The sequence below is a fragment of the Cajanus cajan genome, chromosome 5, assembly GCF_000230855.2.
Source record: "Cajanus cajan strain Asha chromosome 5, NIPB_CcT2T_4, whole genome shotgun sequence".
Taxonomy (NCBI): Eukaryota; Viridiplantae; Streptophyta; class Magnoliopsida; order Fabales; family Fabaceae; genus Cajanus; species Cajanus cajan.
In genome coordinates, this window is record NC_138521.1 from 61,397,690 (window position 1) to 61,418,092 (window position 20,403).

Sequence of the window (20,403 nt, forward strand, 5' to 3'; positions counted from 1 at the left end):
TTTAAAAAAATGTATTAAAAAATATATTACTAATCCTCTAAAAAAGTATTAGAAAATAGGAATTAATGAATTATCGATACTAACCCACAAACCCCCAAATGAAAACTAGGAAGTCTGGGACCTATGCACGTAAACGCTAAGCCAAAGTCTGGACTGGAACGAAACAGTGAGAGAGACTCAATGTAACGAAATAATATTTATATGAATCGCTTGTTAAAATAAATAAAAATAAATTTTTTAGCAATACGTTATAATATAACATTATTTATATTTAATCAAATAATAGTAAAATTTAATCATCAATTAACATTAAACTTAAAACCCTAAATATTAAATCGATAATAGTTATTTATCACATCATTTAAATAATATGTAATCAAATAATATTATAATATAATAATTAATAAACATCAAATTAGTGATAAAATAAAAATGATATATTTTTATAAATAAGAAATTAAATAACTCAATTTTAAAATAAAAAATCAAAATTACATATAAAAGAATAAAAGACTTAAATATACAATTTATTTTTTATTATTATATTCATTCAGTCCTCAAAGTCATCACATTAATAATGACATTTAATGGCTCTTTGAAAAATGATATCTGGAAATATTTAAACATTTGTAGGCGAAATAAGATGAATAAAAAAAACGAAATAGAATATGATTAATATTAAGAAAAGAATTATAATTAAAAAGTAATTAACGAACCTAGTTGACTCCATCTCAAGACAAAAAAGATTAATTGAAGTGAAAAAGAAAAAGAAAAAGAGATTATTATAATTATATGGCATTGATGGAAGGAAAGATGAATGTTTGGTTTCGTCTTTCCGATGGCGCCCCTTGTAGCAGAACGCAGGGCTTGCTTTTTCATCTCTCCTCCACGTAGAAAGTAGAAAGTAGAAACCTATCGCTCTGACTCAACAAATTCCTATCTCATAGTAGTGTTTTTTGTTTTGTCAGCATTAGCAAGTGCACTTCTCTTCTCTCTCTCTGCGTTCGTTTTTTCTTCCTTTTTCTGTGTGCTTTCCATAAATATCAATCACAACAGAAGGGAAGATGAGCTGGCGCAGGGTATTGAAGTCTGCACAAGCCCTCTCTGCGCACACTTTTCTCTTGTGCTTCACTCTCTTCCTCGTTCTCAAACTAGATCACAGTATCCCTTTTTCTTGGTGGTTAGTTTTTCTTCCCTCACTCATCAATTTCACTTCAAATTTTCGATTTTTTTTCTTTATTATTATTGTTTGGCCCCACATAATGCCTATCTTGTGTTAATCATTACTGGATGAGGTTATTCCTTTTGATGATGTCTCTTAATTGACCCAGAATCTGGCATGGTTGAATTTTCTGGTGAGAATATATGGGTGGTAGTGTAAATTGATTTTAAAAATAACGTGTTTCTGTTTCTGGAAACATGTGCAGAGGGCAAACCGACAACGTTGGTGGGTGTTTCACATGGGGTGAGTTCTGTAATGGAAGGGGTTTTGGTTTTTTTTTTTAATTTTTACTATTAAAAATGTTCACAGGTTGTGGAACCCGTTTTGGTAATGGTAGATTCCCATCTTTAAGGCCTTAATTTGGGGGGTTGTTAGCTGTGTTAGTTTGCCTCCTTTCTCCATCTCTATTTTGGTGTGGCTGGAGGAATTTTGATTCGGTGGTTGAGCTGGGAGAGTGGAGTGAAGTGAAGATGCTCGTGAACTGAAGTTATGGCCTACGCTGAAAATAAGTACACTTCACTGTTGTGTAATAACACTTGGTAGACCAAGAGTGTGCAAGCTTCTGCTTCAATTGGAGTGATGTCTGCGAGTTAATAAGCTAACTAAATGATTACCTGACAATACAGAGTGGGGCCGTGGTTAGGTTAAGACGTGAGTGGTTAGAAAGATACTCCATTGGTAGTGAAATGTAAAAGTGAGGCTTCATATCATCGTGTGATGTTGAGCCTCAAAAAGTCAATAGTATGTGAAGGTATTATGGGATTCAATTAAAATAATGCTTGTGATACCTAAATTATTAAATGCAGTGCAAGGACACATTATGCTGTTTGGTTTGGTGGAAATCCATTTAAACACAATCTTTTAGTAAAAATATAAACAAATGAATAAAATGTATATGGCGTCCTGAAATGTATTCCATGGTGTTGGTTTGGTGCAAGTCCATTATGATATTGGTTTGGTGCAAGTTCTTTAATATGGAAATTTGATGATTGTAATGATGTATGAAAAGTTGTGGTATATATTAGGTTCTGAGAAGATGGTGTCTGTTGATGACTGACTTCAACTTTAATATACAGGATAATATTTTCACCTCTATGGATGTTCCATGGTGTTGTGGCTCGAGGAAGGTTTTCATTACCTGCGCCATCTGCTCCACGTAATCGAAATGTATGCCATCATCATTCTTAACTGAAATTTGAGAGTTTCTATTTTGAGTTTTAGTTTAGCTGTAATATGGGTATTGGGCCATTTGACTTCCAAACCATGACTTTGTGTATTGTTCTTTCACTATCACGGATAAAACTCTAAATAAGGTGCTACTTGTTTTCTCTTTCTTTTATAAATTACTATTATTAAGTGTGTCTTTTTCTGACAGTGTTTTTCTGTATTGTGACAGTGGGCACCATGCCATGCCGTTGTTGCAACGCCATTGCTTATTGCATTTGAATTGCTCCTTTGTATATATCTTGAGAGCTTAGATGGTATGATTTCATCTCTGCATAACTAGAAATTTCCAATTGTTTTCGTGTATTTAACATGTATTGCAGTTATTTGTGCATGGAGTATATCTAAAGAAAAATGAAGTTAGTATGATAATATGATTTGTTCATCCAGTTAGCTTGATGCTCATAAGTTCCTATTATAGAATTGTGAGCATTTTGCCATTTGTAAATGAAAGACTTTTGTCACAAAAGAAGACTTAAATTTCTGTAATGGCATTTATGCAAAATCTCTAATTATACTGATGCATTTGTTCTTGCACAGTTCGTGGATTTGCAGCAGTTGATCTAAAGATAGTGTTTCTTCCCTTACTAACATTTGAAATCATTATTCTCATTGACAATTTCAGGTAAATTTTTAGGATAGTTCCCATAGACCTTAGTTTCTTTTGGTTGTTCTCTTGTGTTGGACAATGTAATTTTCTGAATTCTTTCCACCTACTAGACTAGATACTTAAGTGAAGTTTTTCTTTGAAATTTTTTAAATCTCAATTATTGATGTGCACTATTGGGTTTGTTATGATATGTTTTGTTTTAGAGCGATGAATGTGAACCCCTTCAGTTCACCATAATTCATTGGTCTTGGGGACCGTATTCATCAATTACCTATCTGTCATTTGTAACCAACTATGTTATTTAATGTGCAGGATGTGTAAGGCTCTAATGCCAGGGGATGAAGAAAACATGAGTGATGAGGCAATATGGGAAACTCTTCCTGTAAGGATTTGTAGAAAAAATAGGCATAGGCTGCAGTGTTTTCTTTTTATGAATGACCTAAATATAGTTTATTTTTCATGTTCTTTGTTGGGTTCTCTAATATAAAAAAATAGAGAAATCAAATGAATCTTGGCTTTGGTTTGTGTTTTTGTTCTTTAGTTTTTAAAGAAGCTATCTTATAAAAGATTTTTCAAAAACTAATTTTACGAGAGTCGAAACAGGGAAAGAATAGGGGACAATGCAAGGAAGAACATGAGAAATAGAAAACTGAAAGTAGGAAATCAAAACAACTTAGAAATGTATTTGTTTTTTGATTTTAGAAACTGAAAAAGAGATTATTTTTTCAGAAACTACTCTTATTAAACAATCTTTAAAAAAACAGAAAATAGTTTTCAAAAATAGGAAACAAACAGGACCTCATTTTATGGTGCTCAAGCCTACATTTCTGCCATTGACAATGTGATGTTTTACTTTTATATGGGAAAAAGTGGCTTGACACCAAAGTATTTATATTTTATCTTAAGTATACATGCCACAGTAAAATTGCATCAGGATTCAGGAAACAATGTGTGAAAGTTGTATGGCCGTCGGTTTTAAAATTATTGTCAAAACTCAGTGTGAAATTGAGGTTAATTAAGCATCAAATCCATCTTCAATTAACCCCATATTAGTGCTCTTCTAATTTAGTACTTGATATTTTTTTGTGCTGTGGAGAAACTGCTATTGCCTTTTCGAAAAAAACTTTTTATTTGAAATTGAGTGTTGTAAATTGTTGCAGGTATCCTACTTTTGGCACTGTAAAGTTGTTTAACAGAAAGGGATTGTTATGCTTTAATATACATTTGAGGATATATTTGTCATGCCACACAAATTCAGTGCAGTACTCTCTGACTGTGATGTGGATCAAATAGTTAAGGAATAGTGGAATACCTATATTAGGAAATATTTTGATTGCAATTTCTGCTAGAGTCAAGTCAAAGTTTTGTAATGTTTGTTTTTTTAAAGTATGATCTTGACTTGCCACTTTCTATAATTGAAATATTTTAAAACTTGAAATTGCTAAAGCCTCATTACACTTGTTTTTTGTTGTTTATAGCACTTTTGGGTTGCAATCTCTATGGTGTTCTTCATTGCTGCTACTGTCTTCACACTCCTGAAACTGAGTGGTAACACTTTTTCTTCTAAATGTTGATATATGTTCACACCCCCCCCCCTCTCTTTTTTCTCCAACCTTTATAAGTTCTGTCATTATTAATTTTCATCTCATGATAATGATGTTGTGATCTTGTGATTCCTTTTGGAATTTGTCTTGTACTGCTGTTGAAAAGGTGACAGTATATTTTGTTATATTATTCTAAAACATTTTCCATGGTGAGATAAGACTTTAGTTATGCAAATAAATAAATAGATACCAAATTTCAGTTTCATTGACTACGGTTCATGAAAATATGGTTTTCTTTAAAATAAGTGCCCATTTAGTGTGCTGGAGTTAAGTAGGCTTGATTGCTCTAACAATGAAGCATAATTTAGTTTAATATTTCCCCATTTCGTCATATATTGAGTGGCTCATACTATGTGTTATGAAATGGTCAATTTCTCATGCTTTATGCATATTTCACACAACTTGAAATATGACATAAAAGTTATTATTCATCATAAATGCATTTTGTTTTCAATTTTAATTTATTGAAACATACGTTTATATGTACCTGCTAGATTGGACTGGATGTTGTACATATTTGATATAAAGACAAGCAATGGATGGTTCTACAGTGTCAGGATGACTTTTTTTTTTTTTTAAATAAATTTTAAAGAATGGAAACATGGAGTCCATATCATGCATGAAATTTGACTCTTTTGAATTTTGTGGTAACATCAAGGTGATGACTAATACATTTGGTTAGGTTACTCTTGGTTTTATATGTCTAAGATATTTTCTCATGAGTAGATCTTTCTATAACTATGGCTTCATTTTTCTTGTCTAATACAGGTGATGTAGGTGCTCTGGGCTGGTGGGACTTGTTTATTAACTTTGCGTAGGTTTCTTTGTCTTAAATGATAAAAAAAAATGAATTTTGATAATTAGCTGTGTTCATTTGAAGTTGACATAAAAGTTTTATATAAGGTTTTATTTTGCAGTATTGCTGAGTGCTTTGCTTTCCTTGTATGTACAAAGTGGTCCAATCCAGTCATTCATAGAAATTCAAGAGAAGCCAGTAGTTCATCTTCTACTACGATTAGATATCTTGACTGGAACAGTGGTTTAGTGGTTTCTACAGAGGAAAATCAAGGGAGGATGTGTAGCCTGCAAGACATAGGAGGTCATTTCATGAAAGTGCCAATTATTGCATTCCAGGTTCTTCTTTGTATGCATCTAGAGGTATGTGGTACTGAATTGTGTGCTTGGCCAGCCTTTGGAATATCGTTTTTGGAGATCTGAGCTGCTTTGTATTTCAGGGAACACCTGCTTGTGCTATATATATACCTCTTCCAGTTCTTTTTTCCCCCCTTTTCCTACTGCAAGGAGCTGGTGTACTGTTATCTGCATCTAAATTAGGGGAGAAACTTGTGCTTCTTCTACGAAGTGGAGCTGGTGGAGGAATATATTTTAGATTTTCTTCAAGATTTCATGATTGCTTGGGGTTCTTGCATCATGGTTCTAGGTAATGATTTTTCTTTTATTGCTATTATTATTAGGGAATACTTTAGATCAGAACTCTGTTGTATGGTCTGATTTCAGTTTATCATTCTGTTCCCCTAAGCTTTATTTTGTTATCACTTAATATTGTGCCCTTTTCCAATTTATAACTAAATTAAATCAATGTATGAGTACCACATGTGATATAAATTTCCTTTCCCCCTGTTTTTCTTAAATCAAATAAATTCTTGTTTACCACATTCTATTCATAAACTATTTTCTGTTAAATTTGGATCAAAGCAGCTCAGTTATATGATAAAAATATGAAGCTCAAAGATAGAGCAATTCTTTAAGCACCATGGCTAAATGAAATTGCAAAGTAATATCATGTCTAACCCTCGGAGAATTCTTGGAAAGATTCAATGTATTGCATGCACTGAACCAATAGATAAGACAATTTGTTCTATATTTTTTAATTTGGGACCTTTCATGTAGAATATGCAAACCAACTGGAAGTTCTTATTGGTTTGGTTCACATATTGAAGGAATGTCTTTGTTTTCTTCCCAGAGTTGTCTCCAAACCCCGTTGAGCAGGGAGTAATTAGATTTTTACATGTTATTTTTGCCACTATGTCTACTATGATTGTAGATGCAAATCATGTATATTGGGGTCAAATTTTCAGAAAGATGCTCTGACTAATTCAGTGCACAAACTGACCATAATATCTCCAAACCGCAAGGGAGTAATCTGAATATTTCTCCTCATTGTATTACCACTATTATGATTGGCAGTGACAAATCTAATGTCTATTGAGATTAATATTTTCAAAAAGGGAGGCTGTGATCTTGTTGAATTGCCATATGCATCATGCATGTACTGTGCTGCAACTACATCTAAACTCTGACAATTCATGCAATCAGATTATTAGGTTGGTGGTCAATTGATGAAGGGAGTCGGGAAGAACAAGCACGACTATACCATGAGGGAGCATCTGGGTAAGCATCATTTCATTTTATTACTACCTTGGTGTATACCATCTAAGAATGTAACTTACATTTTGTCTCCTACATATCCCCTGCAATGTCTTTAAAAGATACCCATACCCATTTTTTGAATTTATATTGAAGTATTATTTTTATCAGTCTGAGTTCGCTCTTGTTTTATTTCATCTTTTTTTTAAGTCCTGCCATTCATATTTAGGGTTTATGGAATTCTTATGGAAGTAGAAAATTGAAATGAATTGAATCATGTACTCCAACTGATACAATTAACATTGGGGAAGCAAATTAAGCAGCAGATGTTTTATCTTTAAGAACAAAAATAGTTGGTTTCTGTTTATTTTTCTGTTTGACACTAGAGCTTGTTTGACTATGATATATGCAAGTACTATACAAATACACCCTTTTTGCCTCCTATGATACCAGATTCATTAAGCTATTTTTGATTTTGTTGCTGTATGTTTACCTTGTAGTTTCTAATGATCTTTGTACATTTGGTTTCCCACTGCACAGGTATAATACGTTCTGTGGTTATCCTCCAGAGATTGTTAAGAAAATGCCAAAAAAGGAACTTGCTGAGGAGGTAATAACAGTTCTTATACTGTAGATATTAATTTATGGTGGAGGACATTCATGTCTATGCGTATGAATGGATATGACCTTGTGTAGTATGGTTGAAATAATCTGCATAGATTTTATTTCCTTGTGTTCATCTGTTCAATATTAGGCACAGAATTTATCAGTAAGTCAAAAACTCTGATTTCCTTCATTAGCATTCATAAAATTTTCAAATGTCAGGTTTGGAGACTCCAGGCAGCTCTTGGTGAACAGACTGAAATTACAAAGTACAGCCAACAGGAGTATGAAAGACTTCAAAATGTAAAACATCTAACCTTCATGAGTAATTTTGTTTGTCATGTGCTTATGCTGTGTGAAGAAACCTTCTACAATAGAGGATAAATGGGGTATCATTCGATTTGAATATTCTTCTGTCTGGACGCTGTTCTGACTTCTAATGTTGTAAATTAAAGTCTGTTAGTGGAAATATGAATAGGTTGCGATCATCATAATGCAATATACTGTCATTGCTGAATCATAAAAGGTGGAGCAGTTATTATGTGGTAATGTTGGTCACATTAATATGGTTGGTTGAGTTAACTCGTTATTTAGATATTGTGACAACAATTTTGAGTGGTATACTAATAGTAATATGGTTGTGACCCATACATCCGGTTAAAGTTCAAGTTTCTGATTGTTGTGATCAATGCGGTGTTTAGATTGATTATTAAATTTCATTTGACTAATTTTATTTCATATCTTGTGTGTATCAGGAGAAAGTGCTATGCAGAATCTGTTTTGAGGGAGAGATTAACGTTGTATTGCTCCCATGTAGGCATCGTGTCCTTTGCAGGTAAGATCAAATGTGTGATGTGATGGTCAATGATACAACTTCATGCATTAGCATTACATAATGGTTTTGCCTTATGCTTGATTTCCATGCACAGCACTTGCTCTGAGAAGTGTAAGAAGTGCCCAATTTGCCGCGACTCTATTGCTGAGCGTCTGCCAGTATACGATGTTTAGATGTTAACTTGGTCAAGTTTTTTGTGTTAAAAGACCACCAGAATAGAAGAAAGGGACTAGAGAACATGGGTTTAACAGGGTGAATACTTGGTACAGTTTTCGCGGTGACATTAATTCGACGCCAACTTGTTGACTGTCTAATACAAACATCAAAGGATAGGAAGAAGAATAGTGCATCCACTAAACATACTTTGGATTTTTAATTTGATTTGTTTGCATTCACTCTCTTATGTAATTTGTATATATATACTGGCTTTTTACAGGCTCTAAAAGTGAGTGTGATGAGTGTTGAATTATAGTCTCTCTTCAGTTCTTTGGTATATCAGCGTGCGCTGGGCATCTTTTTCTTTCTTTCTTTTTTTCCCCCCTTAATTAAGTATCTGAGGTTGAATGCATGTCTGAGTATGTTTACTTGATTGAGTTTGAAATTTCGACAACATAAATGTTGTGAACTCAATTCTGTTCCGATAATATTAGGATGAAATTGGGTCACGGTATATTAATCTTTAACATTATATTTAGTTAAATCGAAGAATTAAATAAATATGTATATTACAATTAAGATATATTTTATAATACATATTAAAAGGTAAAAATATTAATGTTAATATTATATTATGTTAGATAAAATAATATTTATAAAATAAAGAAAAATTACACTATTAAAAAAGTATGTAACATTAAACTGGATTGGGAATCTTTCAACGTACACCATGTCTACTTTTTTTAAACTCAATTTCCTTAAAAAATCTATTCACTCCTGGTTAATAAGACAAGATGGGTTAAGAAGACTCTTAGAAAATATAAATACAGAAATAATGCATATATATATATATATATATTTATTTTAAGAGTAATTCTTATTAGACTTGTTTTGCTCAATAATTCATGTTTTATATTAAATTTTAATTATTCAACTATCATTAATATATAAATCAAAATTTTAAATTTTTAAAACGTTTGAAAATCATATATTTCTTTATATAAATTCAAATCAATTTATAAAGTTTTTTTTATGATTATTTATCAATTTAAATTAGTAAAATAAAATATCAAATAATTTTTAAATTTTTAAAATTTATAAATTTGATTTATGTATTAAAAATTATTAATTTAAGTATTGGATCGTTAAAATTTAATGTAAAATATAAATTATTGAGTAGAGCAAGTTAATCCTTCCTCATTAATTTATAAATCCTTTAATTATTTAATATTTTTCAATAAGTTATTATATGTGATTATATTTTAAGTTTATGAATGTTTTTAAATGAGTCCTTGACTAGAAATCTAATAAGAGTCCACTGTGCATCGAGAAATAATTAAAAATTCTCAAATAATCTATCAAATAAGTTATTAGTTTAATTATTTTAAGTCTTTAAACTATTTTTAATTAAGTTGATATACATAACAAAATTTGATCCAAGAATTCAATGAATATAATTTATTAGTTCCAAGATTTATTTATTTTTAAATATAAAAATTACTAAAAAAAGTTTCAAATAATTCAAGGAATGTAACATCAATTAATAAATTATATAATAAATATTTTTTAACTATATAAATTATATGATAATTGAATTTTGTAATAAATAAATATTTTTTATTATATAAATTATATTTTAGATTTATGATAAATAATTTATAGGCTTAAATATGTTTTTAATCCTTCAAATTTAAGGTAAATATGTTTTTGATCCCTCAAATTTAAAATTGTTATTTTTAGTCCCTATAATTTCAAAAAATCTTATTTTAGTCCTTATATTCAAATTTTGTTAAGAAATTTATCAAACATTATTGCATAAAATCTATTTATTGGTGTTCCTAGTAGTGAAAATATCACATTAAATCTGGTTGATATTGTATAAATGTCTTAATTAGTCACTTTTAAATATGTTATTGGTGACTTAAGGGACTAAAATAAAATTTGTAAAAATTACAGGGACTAACAACAACAGTTTTAAATTTGAGAGATCAAAAATAAATTTGTCTTAAATTTTGAGGGATTAAAAACATATTTAAATCTAATTTATATTATAATAAAATTATTTTGACTATTAATAATTTATTTAAAATACATTGAAATTTAATTTAAAATTAAAAGTAAAAATAAAACCTAAAAGAAACAACTAAAAATACTGCATTGAGAGGAATGGTCACTAGACTTCTTTCAATCTATAGTTTTTAAAAAAAATATTTGGCCTTCGAACTTGCAGCTCCAAATTTGTGCTTCAGCAGAAAACGAAACCTCTCACTGTGCACTCACACTATGACATAATTTAATGTTAAATAAGATATTTAGATGAAGAGGCAATGTTTTCAAATACAGTCACAACTTGCACTATTTGCAAATATTTAATATGAAATGAAAATTTGTTGCAGACATAACCTTTCTCTTCAATAACTCATTTTTCTCTACGGTAGTTCATAGATTTAGATACCCATTGCCGTGTGAACAGAAAGTTGTTGAATTTGGAGCCATAGTTACTGGGTTCAAGGCCTAAAGCTCCCAACTTTCTTTGTTTTTCTGACATATTACACTGTTTTAGACCAATTTGGTTCTCTTTTGTTGCCGATCCAGATGGGTTCGCGCTTGGAACTGTGTTTTGGTTCCTAACTCCTGTATTCAGGTACCCATTTGATGGATCTTGTTGAAATTGAAGTTGTGACTCTCATACCATGATTTTGATTACTAGTTTTGGTTGCTGAGAAAATGCATGAAGGGGATTGTTTTTGGTGGCTTATGCTTTTGTTCAATTGTTCTGAAAATTTGTTTGGTTCTTAGCCAAAATAACACAAGTAGTTGAGCATGGTTGTTTGAACTGGACTTTCTGCTTTTGCAGTGTTCCATAGAAGAGATTTCAAGTGTTATAGTTGCTGATTTTCTGCCATGCAATGAAGTGTTGTAGTACACTTCATACTTGTTTATTGTTAATGCTCTTTTTTTTTGTTCCTTTGTTAGGCTTCTGAGTTCTTTGTAAAGTGGGAGAGAGATATTTCATGTGTGAAAGTTGAATTGAACTTCTTTGACCAATGAAGATGCTGCTGGTTTTCTAGCAGGAAACGGTTGCCAAAGGTGTTGTTGGTGTCATTTTGATCAATGAAAGTCTGTATTATTAGTGTTTTTATTGGATATGAGTCGGTCTCCTTCCTTTAAAGTTAAAACAGAATTGAATCCCAGTCTTGATCCAGATTCTTTACAGAGATGGATTGTTTCCTTATGTGCTATAAGATTTGATCTTGAACAAGGCCAGCTTGTAGAAGTATGTTATCCACCTGGCTGTCTTACTCATGATGAAGAGCTGGAGGTTGCTTATAGTTCGTTTCCGGATTCGGTTTCCCAGCAACAAAACCGCTCCAGCATTCATGATTGTATTTTCTTTTTCCGGTTTCGTAGGCACCTCAAGTCTCCATCCAGCAATGCCACTCGTTCTTCCGAGATAACTGAGGTTGACAAGGAGTTTTCTCCAAAGCCCATAGAAGAAAACAGTGTTAGTAAAAGATTATCCAGTAAGAGTAGTGTTAATGTTTCTAAATACCTGTATGGCTTTGTCTTTAACAGACAGAGACATGATGAGAGGCTAAAGCGAGGAGGGGAGCAGAAGTCTGTGGTCATCTTGTCCCACAGTCCTTATTCTAGTGTGTTTAGACCTTTGTTACAAATTGTAGGCCCCTTATATTTTGACATTGGTAAGATAGCACTAGAGCATATTGCTGCATATGTTTCAACATGGCCTGATCCTATTCCCGGTAAGCAAATGGATCTTCCTATTGGGAATGCGACGCTTAAAGTGAACTTGCCGCCTGCGCACAGCTTGCACATGGAAAATGGAGTATCTTTTGATGAATCTGCTTCTCCTGTAGCTCCTTTTCTTCCGAATAATCAGTCTGTCCCACAGGGCCTTTTTCATGATTCGGATCTTTTTGGTGCTTTCCGAGGCCTTTTATTGCAGCTTTGGTTGTTATGGGAGTTGTTACTCATTGGTGAACCAATTCTTGTCATTGCACCCACCCCTCCCCAGTGTTGTGAGGCTGTTGCAAGTCTTGTGAGTTTGCTTGCACCGTTACTTTGCAGTGTTGACTTCCGGCCTTATTTTACAATTCATAACCCTGAGTTTGCACACTTGAATTCGATCCGAGAAGGGGAAACCTTCCCCCCAATGGTTTTAGGGGTGACAAATCTTTTCTTCCTTAAGGCTCTCCGTAATATCCCTCACATTGTCTCAGTGGGAAGTCTCCCTCCTAGTTCAAATAGGGTTGCCCTTTCGACTAGGTCTTCTACTGGAAGGGTTCCTGGTAGACCTGAAGGTCTTGGGCTTCAACAACTTTCCCTACAAAAGTTTTCTCCTTCAAGTTTGTTGAATGCGATTAAGCTACGGAGAGAGGGTCCTCTTTGTCTCATGACAGAACATAAGGAAGCCATTTGGACTACATATTCTGCCACAACTAAGCCGGACACCTCTATTTTGAATAGACTTATAGATGCTGGAGTCTCACCAAGAGTTGAGGAGTCTATGTCAGTTGTTAACAATGAGATACTGAGGAGACATTTCTTGGAGCTTACAACTAATTTTTTAGCCCCTTTTGGTCCATATTTTAGGACTACAGTGCCATTGGAAGGATCTTCTCCTTATGCAGATCCTCCTTCTTTGCCTCCATTTAATGCTGATGAATTTCTTGCAAGTTTATCAGCCAGAGGTCCAGGGAAGTTCATTTTAAAGAGAATGAAATCTAACTGGCTCAACTTCTACAGGTAATGAATTTTGTTTGCAAGATTTGTCTTTTACTATCATTTGCTACCTAGCTCTCAGTATGATAGTCTTTTACAGTGTAATCTTTCACTAAAATTTTAGTTCCTCGGACTTCACTAATTAGATTTATATTCTTTATGATTCACATGAATATACTTATCAGGCGGTTCCTGAATGGACCCAACTTCATGCCTTGGTTTCAGAGGAGGCGTGCTGTAGCTGAACAGGAGCAAGATAGATTGTGGAGGCATGCAAGAATGAAAGCTGATATAAAACAGCTTATATCTAAAATGTCTGAGTTGGAAATTGTGGATTCCTTCAATGTTATAGAGAGACTCCTACTTAGAGAATTACAGGTAACCTACCCTCATAGGGTACTCCAATTATGTTTTAATTGATTGTGCCTTTCTTTTAATATTGTCCCCACATGAATAAGGCTTTGTGTTGTGTCTACAATTAGGATTTGTTTGGACAAATTTCTCCAAAAACACTTTTAGGAGAAGAAAAGAGGAAAGAAAAATTAAATTAGCTTCTTTATAAGATAAAATTAACTTATGTATAAACTAATTTGTAGGAGCTCCCTCATGTTAACTTCTCCAGAAACTTATTTTTAACTTATACATAAACTAGTTTTAGGTTATGGAGACTTATTTAATTTTTCCTTCATATTTTTTTCTCCTATAAGTAATTTTGAAAAAATTTATCAAAACAAACCCTTATTTTAATTAATAATTATTTTCATTATTTGCATTTGCTAAGGACTAAGTCTCTGATCTAATGTATTATGTCACAAGTTTTAAAATGTTTTATGAGAACTTGAACCCTTTTTTACTAGCAATTTATATGTAGCTTTGGATCCAACAAGACTAATGATCAAAATATACCAAGACTGATTGTTCAACACAAAAGTATATGATAACTAAATATATTTTATTTTATCCTGGACATTGTGGGGAAACAGTCATCCAGTAGAATACTTGCTTATATGATTCATCCAGTCGCCAGTAAGAGATTGTGGGTCAAATAGCATGAGCATTTGGGTGATAAAGTGTTTCGGGATGAAAGGTTTTCCCATGCTATGTATAAGAAAACCTATCGTTTGTATTTTCATAGGTTAGGCATACCATTACTTAGGCTCAAACAGGTCCAAAAGTTTAATTGGCCCTTTTGAAGTATACTATGCTCATGACCAGACATTATTATTCATTGCAAACTGTGCTGCAGGATATTATATCCATAAAACATAGGATTGTTTTAGCTGTAAATCAAACATACACTGCTTTTATTTCTCTGTGAAATGCAATTATCAGCAGCAGCAACCTGGAAACGGAGGTATTGATTCTACAGCAACTTGTCAGAAACTGGTGGGAGATCTTCAGGCAGTTTTCAATGCACTTACAAAAGACATGCAACAACTCATGCTTTCAAATCCACAAAGGGCATCCCTTCTGCAAGGTAACCCAGAATTGGCAAAACTTTCGGCACATGCACTCGTTCAAGCCGGGGAAGTGTCTTCTGCATCAGCCATTTAATGGTAAAAACATGAAACAGGTGGTCTTCTTATGGTCCTCAAAGGCACCCTTCTTTTTAAGTCACTGCCTCTGATTGAGAGGATTTCTGTGACCTCGGACAAGTCATGGGGTAAGACTTATTTTTGCAGGCATCCCACTTTGTATGTCATGCAATTCATTTCAATAGAAAAACCTGTTTGCTGATTTTCATATTTTTCTTCAAATAAATAGCTGTGCAATAACAGCACTTTGATTGATCAATCCACTCCAAGAAGCAGACATGAGATAACGTGCCTCTTGACAAACATACATGGGAATTTCATTTATTTGAAACTTGCCAGGCTGTAAGTTTGCCTTTGTCGGTCGGTGATAATTGTATTGTGGCTTCATATTGTTTCTATTATGAAGGACCAAGTTGTAAATTATTCACTTTGTTTTAGCCTTTGGTAATGATCACTATTCCACGCTTTCTACAATTCCAAAATTCTCAATCTATGCAATGGATTGTTTCTCAAGGAAAGATTCATTAAATGGGTTGTATCTTGTATGTCTCGTGTGCAACCCTCACTGGCAGTTTTAGATTGCTATTTGTAAGTCACTTTGAATCATCCATATTTTTAGTAACTAACAAGTATTGATATAATGATATTAATACAGTGACAACTTACGAGTGTAATGTGCAGAATTGATTTGTGATTAATATTGACAAGACCACTTCTGAGAAAGGTTATGACTTATGAAACTAGCAAAAAGCTTATTAAGGTTGACTCTGTCTACTTGCTCCTTTTTGAAATTTTATCCATTGGATATACACTCAAGATATCGACGGTTCAGAATGTGCCTGTGTAGGTCCTCATATCATAGGTTGTAACTGCAACGCTTGTGTGGAACAGTAAAAGGTACTCAAAGAATAGAAAACTAAATAGCAAATATTAGATGAAATAAAACAAGGACTCTGTAGCAAAAAAAAAAATTGAAGTTGAAGGTATCTTTAATGAAATGAAAATTGAGGGTAGACTTGGAAGATAATGGCCTGTTGTCTGAGAACGATTTTCTGTTTTTCATAATTACAAATGTCACTTTGTTTTTATTTTATTTTTAAAGATTTGTCCAAAAAATAATGTAAACAGCCAAAGCAGGGTTTTGTCGTTCAACATATACGGTCATTATGATCAGAATGATTTATTATGATTATTATTATCATCATTATGATTATGATTATTATGACATGTGTCAACCATGGTATCTACTTGTCACTTCAATGCTCGATTTGCTACTTCCTGTTGTAATTATATGGCGTGACTAAGGATTAGGACCCAGATTTATTTGTTCATGAAAAGAAAGCTGAACCTCAGTGGTACATGGAAATTTTAGGATGTGGACACTCTGTCCATCAATCAAGGTGGATTTCTCCTATATAAATAAACAGTAACGACTTATATTTTTAATTTAGTTATTTAAGATTTGAATCTTAATTTTAAATATAAAACAAATTATATTAAAAATACTCGCTGAATGTATGATTATGATTTATGATGAAAATTAGTCATTATTTCTGTCTATAGATATCATATCAATTTATGGTTAAAAAAAATCAAGGTAGGTTGTACTCCATTTAGCTTATGCTTACCATTTTAGGGTCGTTAGCTGCAATTGAATTCAAAACCCTTCGACTGGGTAGAACCTACTTTGTTAACATCTTGTATATCATCATTGATAACCGAGTCCTTCCCCTCTTGAAACAATGTGTGGTATCCGTTTTATTTTATCAGAGAAAAGAGATACTTCAAGTTTGTGCTCTACTGTGCCCTGACCTGAGTTATATCTTCAGTAAATGCAAAGTAGTTATATGGTAACATCAGCAGGTCTTAATCATAAAGAAATGCCTTTGTTGTTGTATGTTGATTAAATTGTACTACTTTTAGACGTATCTGAAGGATGTCACTTCTAACTTACATATGCTAAAGGGAAATTAGAAGCATAAATATCCGATTTTTTATATGTGTGTAAATTCATTATTTTAATGTATAAATTTCTAAAATTATTAATAGGATGCAAAAAGACAGCTTCACAAATATTAACAAATCGAGTAACACAGTCAATTTTTAAAGTAAAGATTTAAGTTCTAGTATTGTGGATAAAAAAAATTGTTGTTGACTATTAAAAGTTGGCAACCATGTAAATTAACAGAGTAATCATCAAAAAAGTCAAAAAATATTTCATACTGATAAAATGATTATCCAAAAATTAATTTCAGAAAGAAATTCACCAATAAATGAAGTTATCATGTGAAAACTTTACATGAGAACCAATTCCCCTTCTCCGAGAGAGAATAGTAACATAGAAGTTTCAGTTGTTATGGTGCAACTTGACGTTGTATTGTGCTATTCCTAGTTGCAACTTGACACTGTACATAATATTTTTTGATGTGAAAACTATTCACTTTATAATATTAGTGGGTGGATGTGGATAGTATTCATCTAGTTTTCATAGCGTAAATGAATAGGTTCCTCTTTGCTAAAAGGGAAATTTGCAAATTGTGGTTCATATTATCCCAGAGCAGACGTGGAGAATTCGCCACGTCTCTAGCTTTTCATTTTTCAATAAGACAAATACTATAATTCTATTGGAGGTACGGCATGTGTCATGTATTTTGTGAAGTTTGGATTAGAGCAGCATGATATCAGATTTGAATTTCATCCCCTGATAAGATATAGGTAACAATTATTATATTCATTGTTTATTTAAGAAGTTTATTACATGAGAATTTGTGTCATAAATGTTTATATCCTATTTAATTAACACTTTTAATTTTAGATTTAAGAGTTTATATGATAAAGTATAACAAAATAAAAGCCATCTAAGTTCTTCCAAGCACCCCTTTAATGGAAAATTATAGGTTGAAATTAATATTCCTATCTCCCATATTGTTTTACTTTATTCAGCTGTAAGATAAACTAAATACAGTCACAGTTAATTTAATTCAAAGAGGTATTTTATATAGGAACAAGTGACAAGAAAATTTTAGTTCACAAGTTATACTTAAATAATTCAATGAGAAGGGAAAAAGAACCCATACCTTAATGAACTTGTCTTTATCCCCAGTGGTCTATTCATTGGTATGGTCGAGATTCCATTTAATTATGGTTGTATTGCAAAAAAATTCTATTGGGCCTACTATATACTCATTTAGAAACGATGTAGGTACATTGAAATTTTTACACCATTTTTATGCTATTTTCTTCTTAGATAATTAAAGAAATTCTAACATACTTTTTTTAGTAAAGCTTTTTCTGCCCTTTTCCCCTAAACAAGGTAATATTTTTAAAGAGTAAACATATTGCTCATACTCATTTACACCCTTTGGTCAGTATTGTATAACTGTGAGAGAGAGTTCTTCTATAGAAATATGCAAACAGGAAAAAAAATTATATGAATGAACATGACAAATAACACATCCCTTCAAATACAGAGTGTGGTCCTCTTGAAATTGATTGTTTGATACCACTTTACTTCTTATCCTACACACATTATGATTCTTCTACTTATCCTGCGCACCCCTTCTGCTACTTTGTTCAATAGAGACAAAATCCACACAACAAAAAATGACTTACACACCCATCTACCAATTTCACCATTCTCATCCTCCAAAGTTGAACCATAATTCCAAATCCAACCAAGAGCCACCATGTCATCAAGTGGAACCCTTTGGAGCTATGAGGAAGAAAAAGCCTTTGAGAATGCCATCGCCATGCATTGGATTGAGGAGGCCTCAAAAGAGCAATGGGAGAAAATTGCTTCAGCAGTTCCCAGCAAAAGCATGGAAGAAGTCAAGCAACATTACCAGATTCTAGTAGAGGATGTAAGTGCAATAGAGGCAGGTCATATATCGTTCCCTAACTATGCTTCTGAGGAAACCACATCTTCAAATAAGGACTTCCATGGCTCTTCCAAGGCCACAAATTCAGATAAAAGATCAAATTGTAGTTTTGGAAGTGGCTTTTCTGGTTTAGGACACGACTCCACCACACATAGTGGTAAAGGAGGCTTGTCAAGGTCATCAGAACAAGAAAGGAGAAAGGGAATTCCATGGACTGAAGAGGAGCACAGGTACTTTCCAATTACATTTACCATAACTTTTAACTCCCATAGTAACTAACTCCTCTTACTTTATATGCTCCATGTACACCAACACATGCATGTGCGTGCACACACACATCTGAATAAGTCAGGTGTAATAAATTTGCTTATATGAGAATCCATGTAAAGGGTAATTAACAAGTTTTTTTTTTCTTTTCAATTTGTTCAGGTTATTTTTACTTGGTCTAGACAAGTTTGGAAAAGGAGATTGGAGAAGCATTTCAAGGAACTTTGTGATTTCTAGGACTCCCACTCAAGTTGCAAGTCATGCACAAAAGTACTTCATAAGGTTGAATTCTATGAATAGAGACAGGAGGAGGTCTAGTATCCATGATATCACTAGTGTGAACAATGGAGATGTGGCAAACAATCAAGCACCAATTACAGGGCAGCATAGTAGCACAATTTCTCCAAGTACAATGGGTGTAGGACAATCGATGAAGCATAGAGTTCAGGGTCACATACCAGCTGGTTTAGGCATGTATGGAACACCAGTAGGGCATCCTGTGGCAGCTCCTCCAGGGCATATGGCATCTGCAGTTGGCACTCCTGTCATGCTTCCTCCTGGACCCCACCCTCATCCCCATGCTCATCCTCATCCACCTTATGTTCTTCCTCTTGCTTATCCAATGGCACCTCCAACAATGCACCAATAACAACCCCCTTTTTTTTTCTTCTTATTTGTAGTTAGTGTTTTCTTTTTAGTATGTAAAGTAAGTCCTTTATGTGGAAAGTCATAAATTTGGTTGTGTTAAATTCTGCTCTAGCTTAAGCAAGGAAATTGTTTAATGAATCCAATGGTACTTAGTTTAAAATTTAAATGTCAGTATAGAGTTAGTTGATTTTGCCACTTTCCATCTCAGGTGGTGGATGTGATGCTAAGAATTGCCTTGTGGTGTATATGGAGATAGATGTGGATTTAAATACCAAGGATTTGAAGCAAATGAATGAACTTCTCTGTGTTATTAAGCTTGTCGTATCTCTTACCTCAAGAGCTTTCACCCTTGTTCAGGGTGCTAGAAATGCTAATGAACAGATTTCTGTAACTTTGAAATACATATTTTTGACACTTGCCTAATGATTCAAATTTTTGAGTTACTTCTACATGAAAAAAGGGAGAAGAAGATAAAGATGGGACTGGTAGAGACACAGGAAAACGAGTGAGAATGGAGCAGATACATGGAGGTGTTGTTTTTGGTGGCCCTGAAAATTGTCTTAAGAGTTTAATTTTTTGTATATTATTACATTAACTAATTCAAAATTATGGTATTAAAATTCTTAAATAATTATTATAAAAATCTACTAATTTACCAATCACGATAAAAAGAAATCCGCTTATAATGAC

General features: G+C 32.9%; 3 protein-coding genes across 8 annotated transcripts; all 3 read left to right on the forward strand.

Moving 5' to 3' along the window:
- The first annotated feature begins 795 nt into the window (after positions 1-795).
- LOC109808176 (Transmembrane Fragile-X-F-associated protein) lies at positions 796-8,979 on the forward strand. 3 transcript variants are annotated; one of them, XM_020371057.3, is made up of 14 exons: positions 796-1,180; positions 2,299-2,389; positions 2,619-2,703; positions 2,987-3,071; positions 3,369-3,438; positions 4,535-4,604; positions 5,429-5,474; positions 5,578-5,818; positions 5,896-6,101; positions 6,998-7,072; positions 7,589-7,658; positions 7,874-7,954; positions 8,407-8,486; positions 8,581-8,979. In XM_020371057.3, exons 1-14 carry the CDS (start codon positions 1,065-1,067, stop codon positions 8,657-8,659), a joined length of 1,395 nt encoding a protein of 464 aa, XP_020226646.1. In that variant the 5' UTR covers positions 796-1,064; the 3' UTR covers positions 8,660-8,979. The 3 variants fall into 3 exon arrangements, with proteins under 3 accessions (XP_020226646.1, XP_020226648.1, XP_020226649.1); XM_020371059.3 differs by lacking the exon at positions 796-1,180 and adding an exon at positions 1,446-1,465; XM_020371060.3 differs by lacking the exon at positions 796-1,180 and adding an exon at positions 1,531-1,973.
- Positions 8,980-10,865: 1,886 nt separating this feature from the next.
- LOC109807981 (uncharacterized) lies at positions 10,866-15,394 on the forward strand. 4 transcript variants are annotated; one of them, XM_029273297.2, is made up of 6 exons: positions 10,866-11,286; positions 11,619-13,409; positions 13,571-13,763; positions 14,718-14,862; positions 14,959-15,048; positions 15,150-15,394. In XM_029273297.2, the coding sequence occupies exons 2-6, from the start codon at positions 11,791-11,793 to the stop codon at positions 15,158-15,160; spliced, it is 2,058 nt and encodes a 685-aa protein (XP_029129130.1). In that variant the 5' UTR covers positions 10,866-11,286; positions 11,619-11,790; the 3' UTR covers positions 15,161-15,394. The 4 variants fall into 4 exon arrangements, 3 of the variants coding, with proteins under 3 accessions (XP_029129130.1, XP_020226342.1, XP_082931707.1); XM_083075581.1 differs by having other exon boundaries at positions 10,867-11,286; positions 14,721-14,862; XR_003804936.2 differs by having other exon boundaries at positions 10,871-11,286; positions 14,718-15,048.
- A 3,023-nt stretch (positions 15,395-18,417) lies between these two features.
- Positions 18,418-20,027, forward strand: LOC109808454 (Duplicated homeodomain-like superfamily protein). Its single transcript, XM_020371465.3, has 2 exons — positions 18,418-19,028; positions 19,228-20,027. The coding sequence occupies exons 1-2, from the start codon at positions 18,607-18,609 to the stop codon at positions 19,712-19,714; spliced, it is 909 nt and encodes a 302-aa protein (XP_020227054.2). The 5' UTR covers positions 18,418-18,606; the 3' UTR covers positions 19,715-20,027.
- Positions 20,028-20,403: the final 376 nt, after the last annotated feature.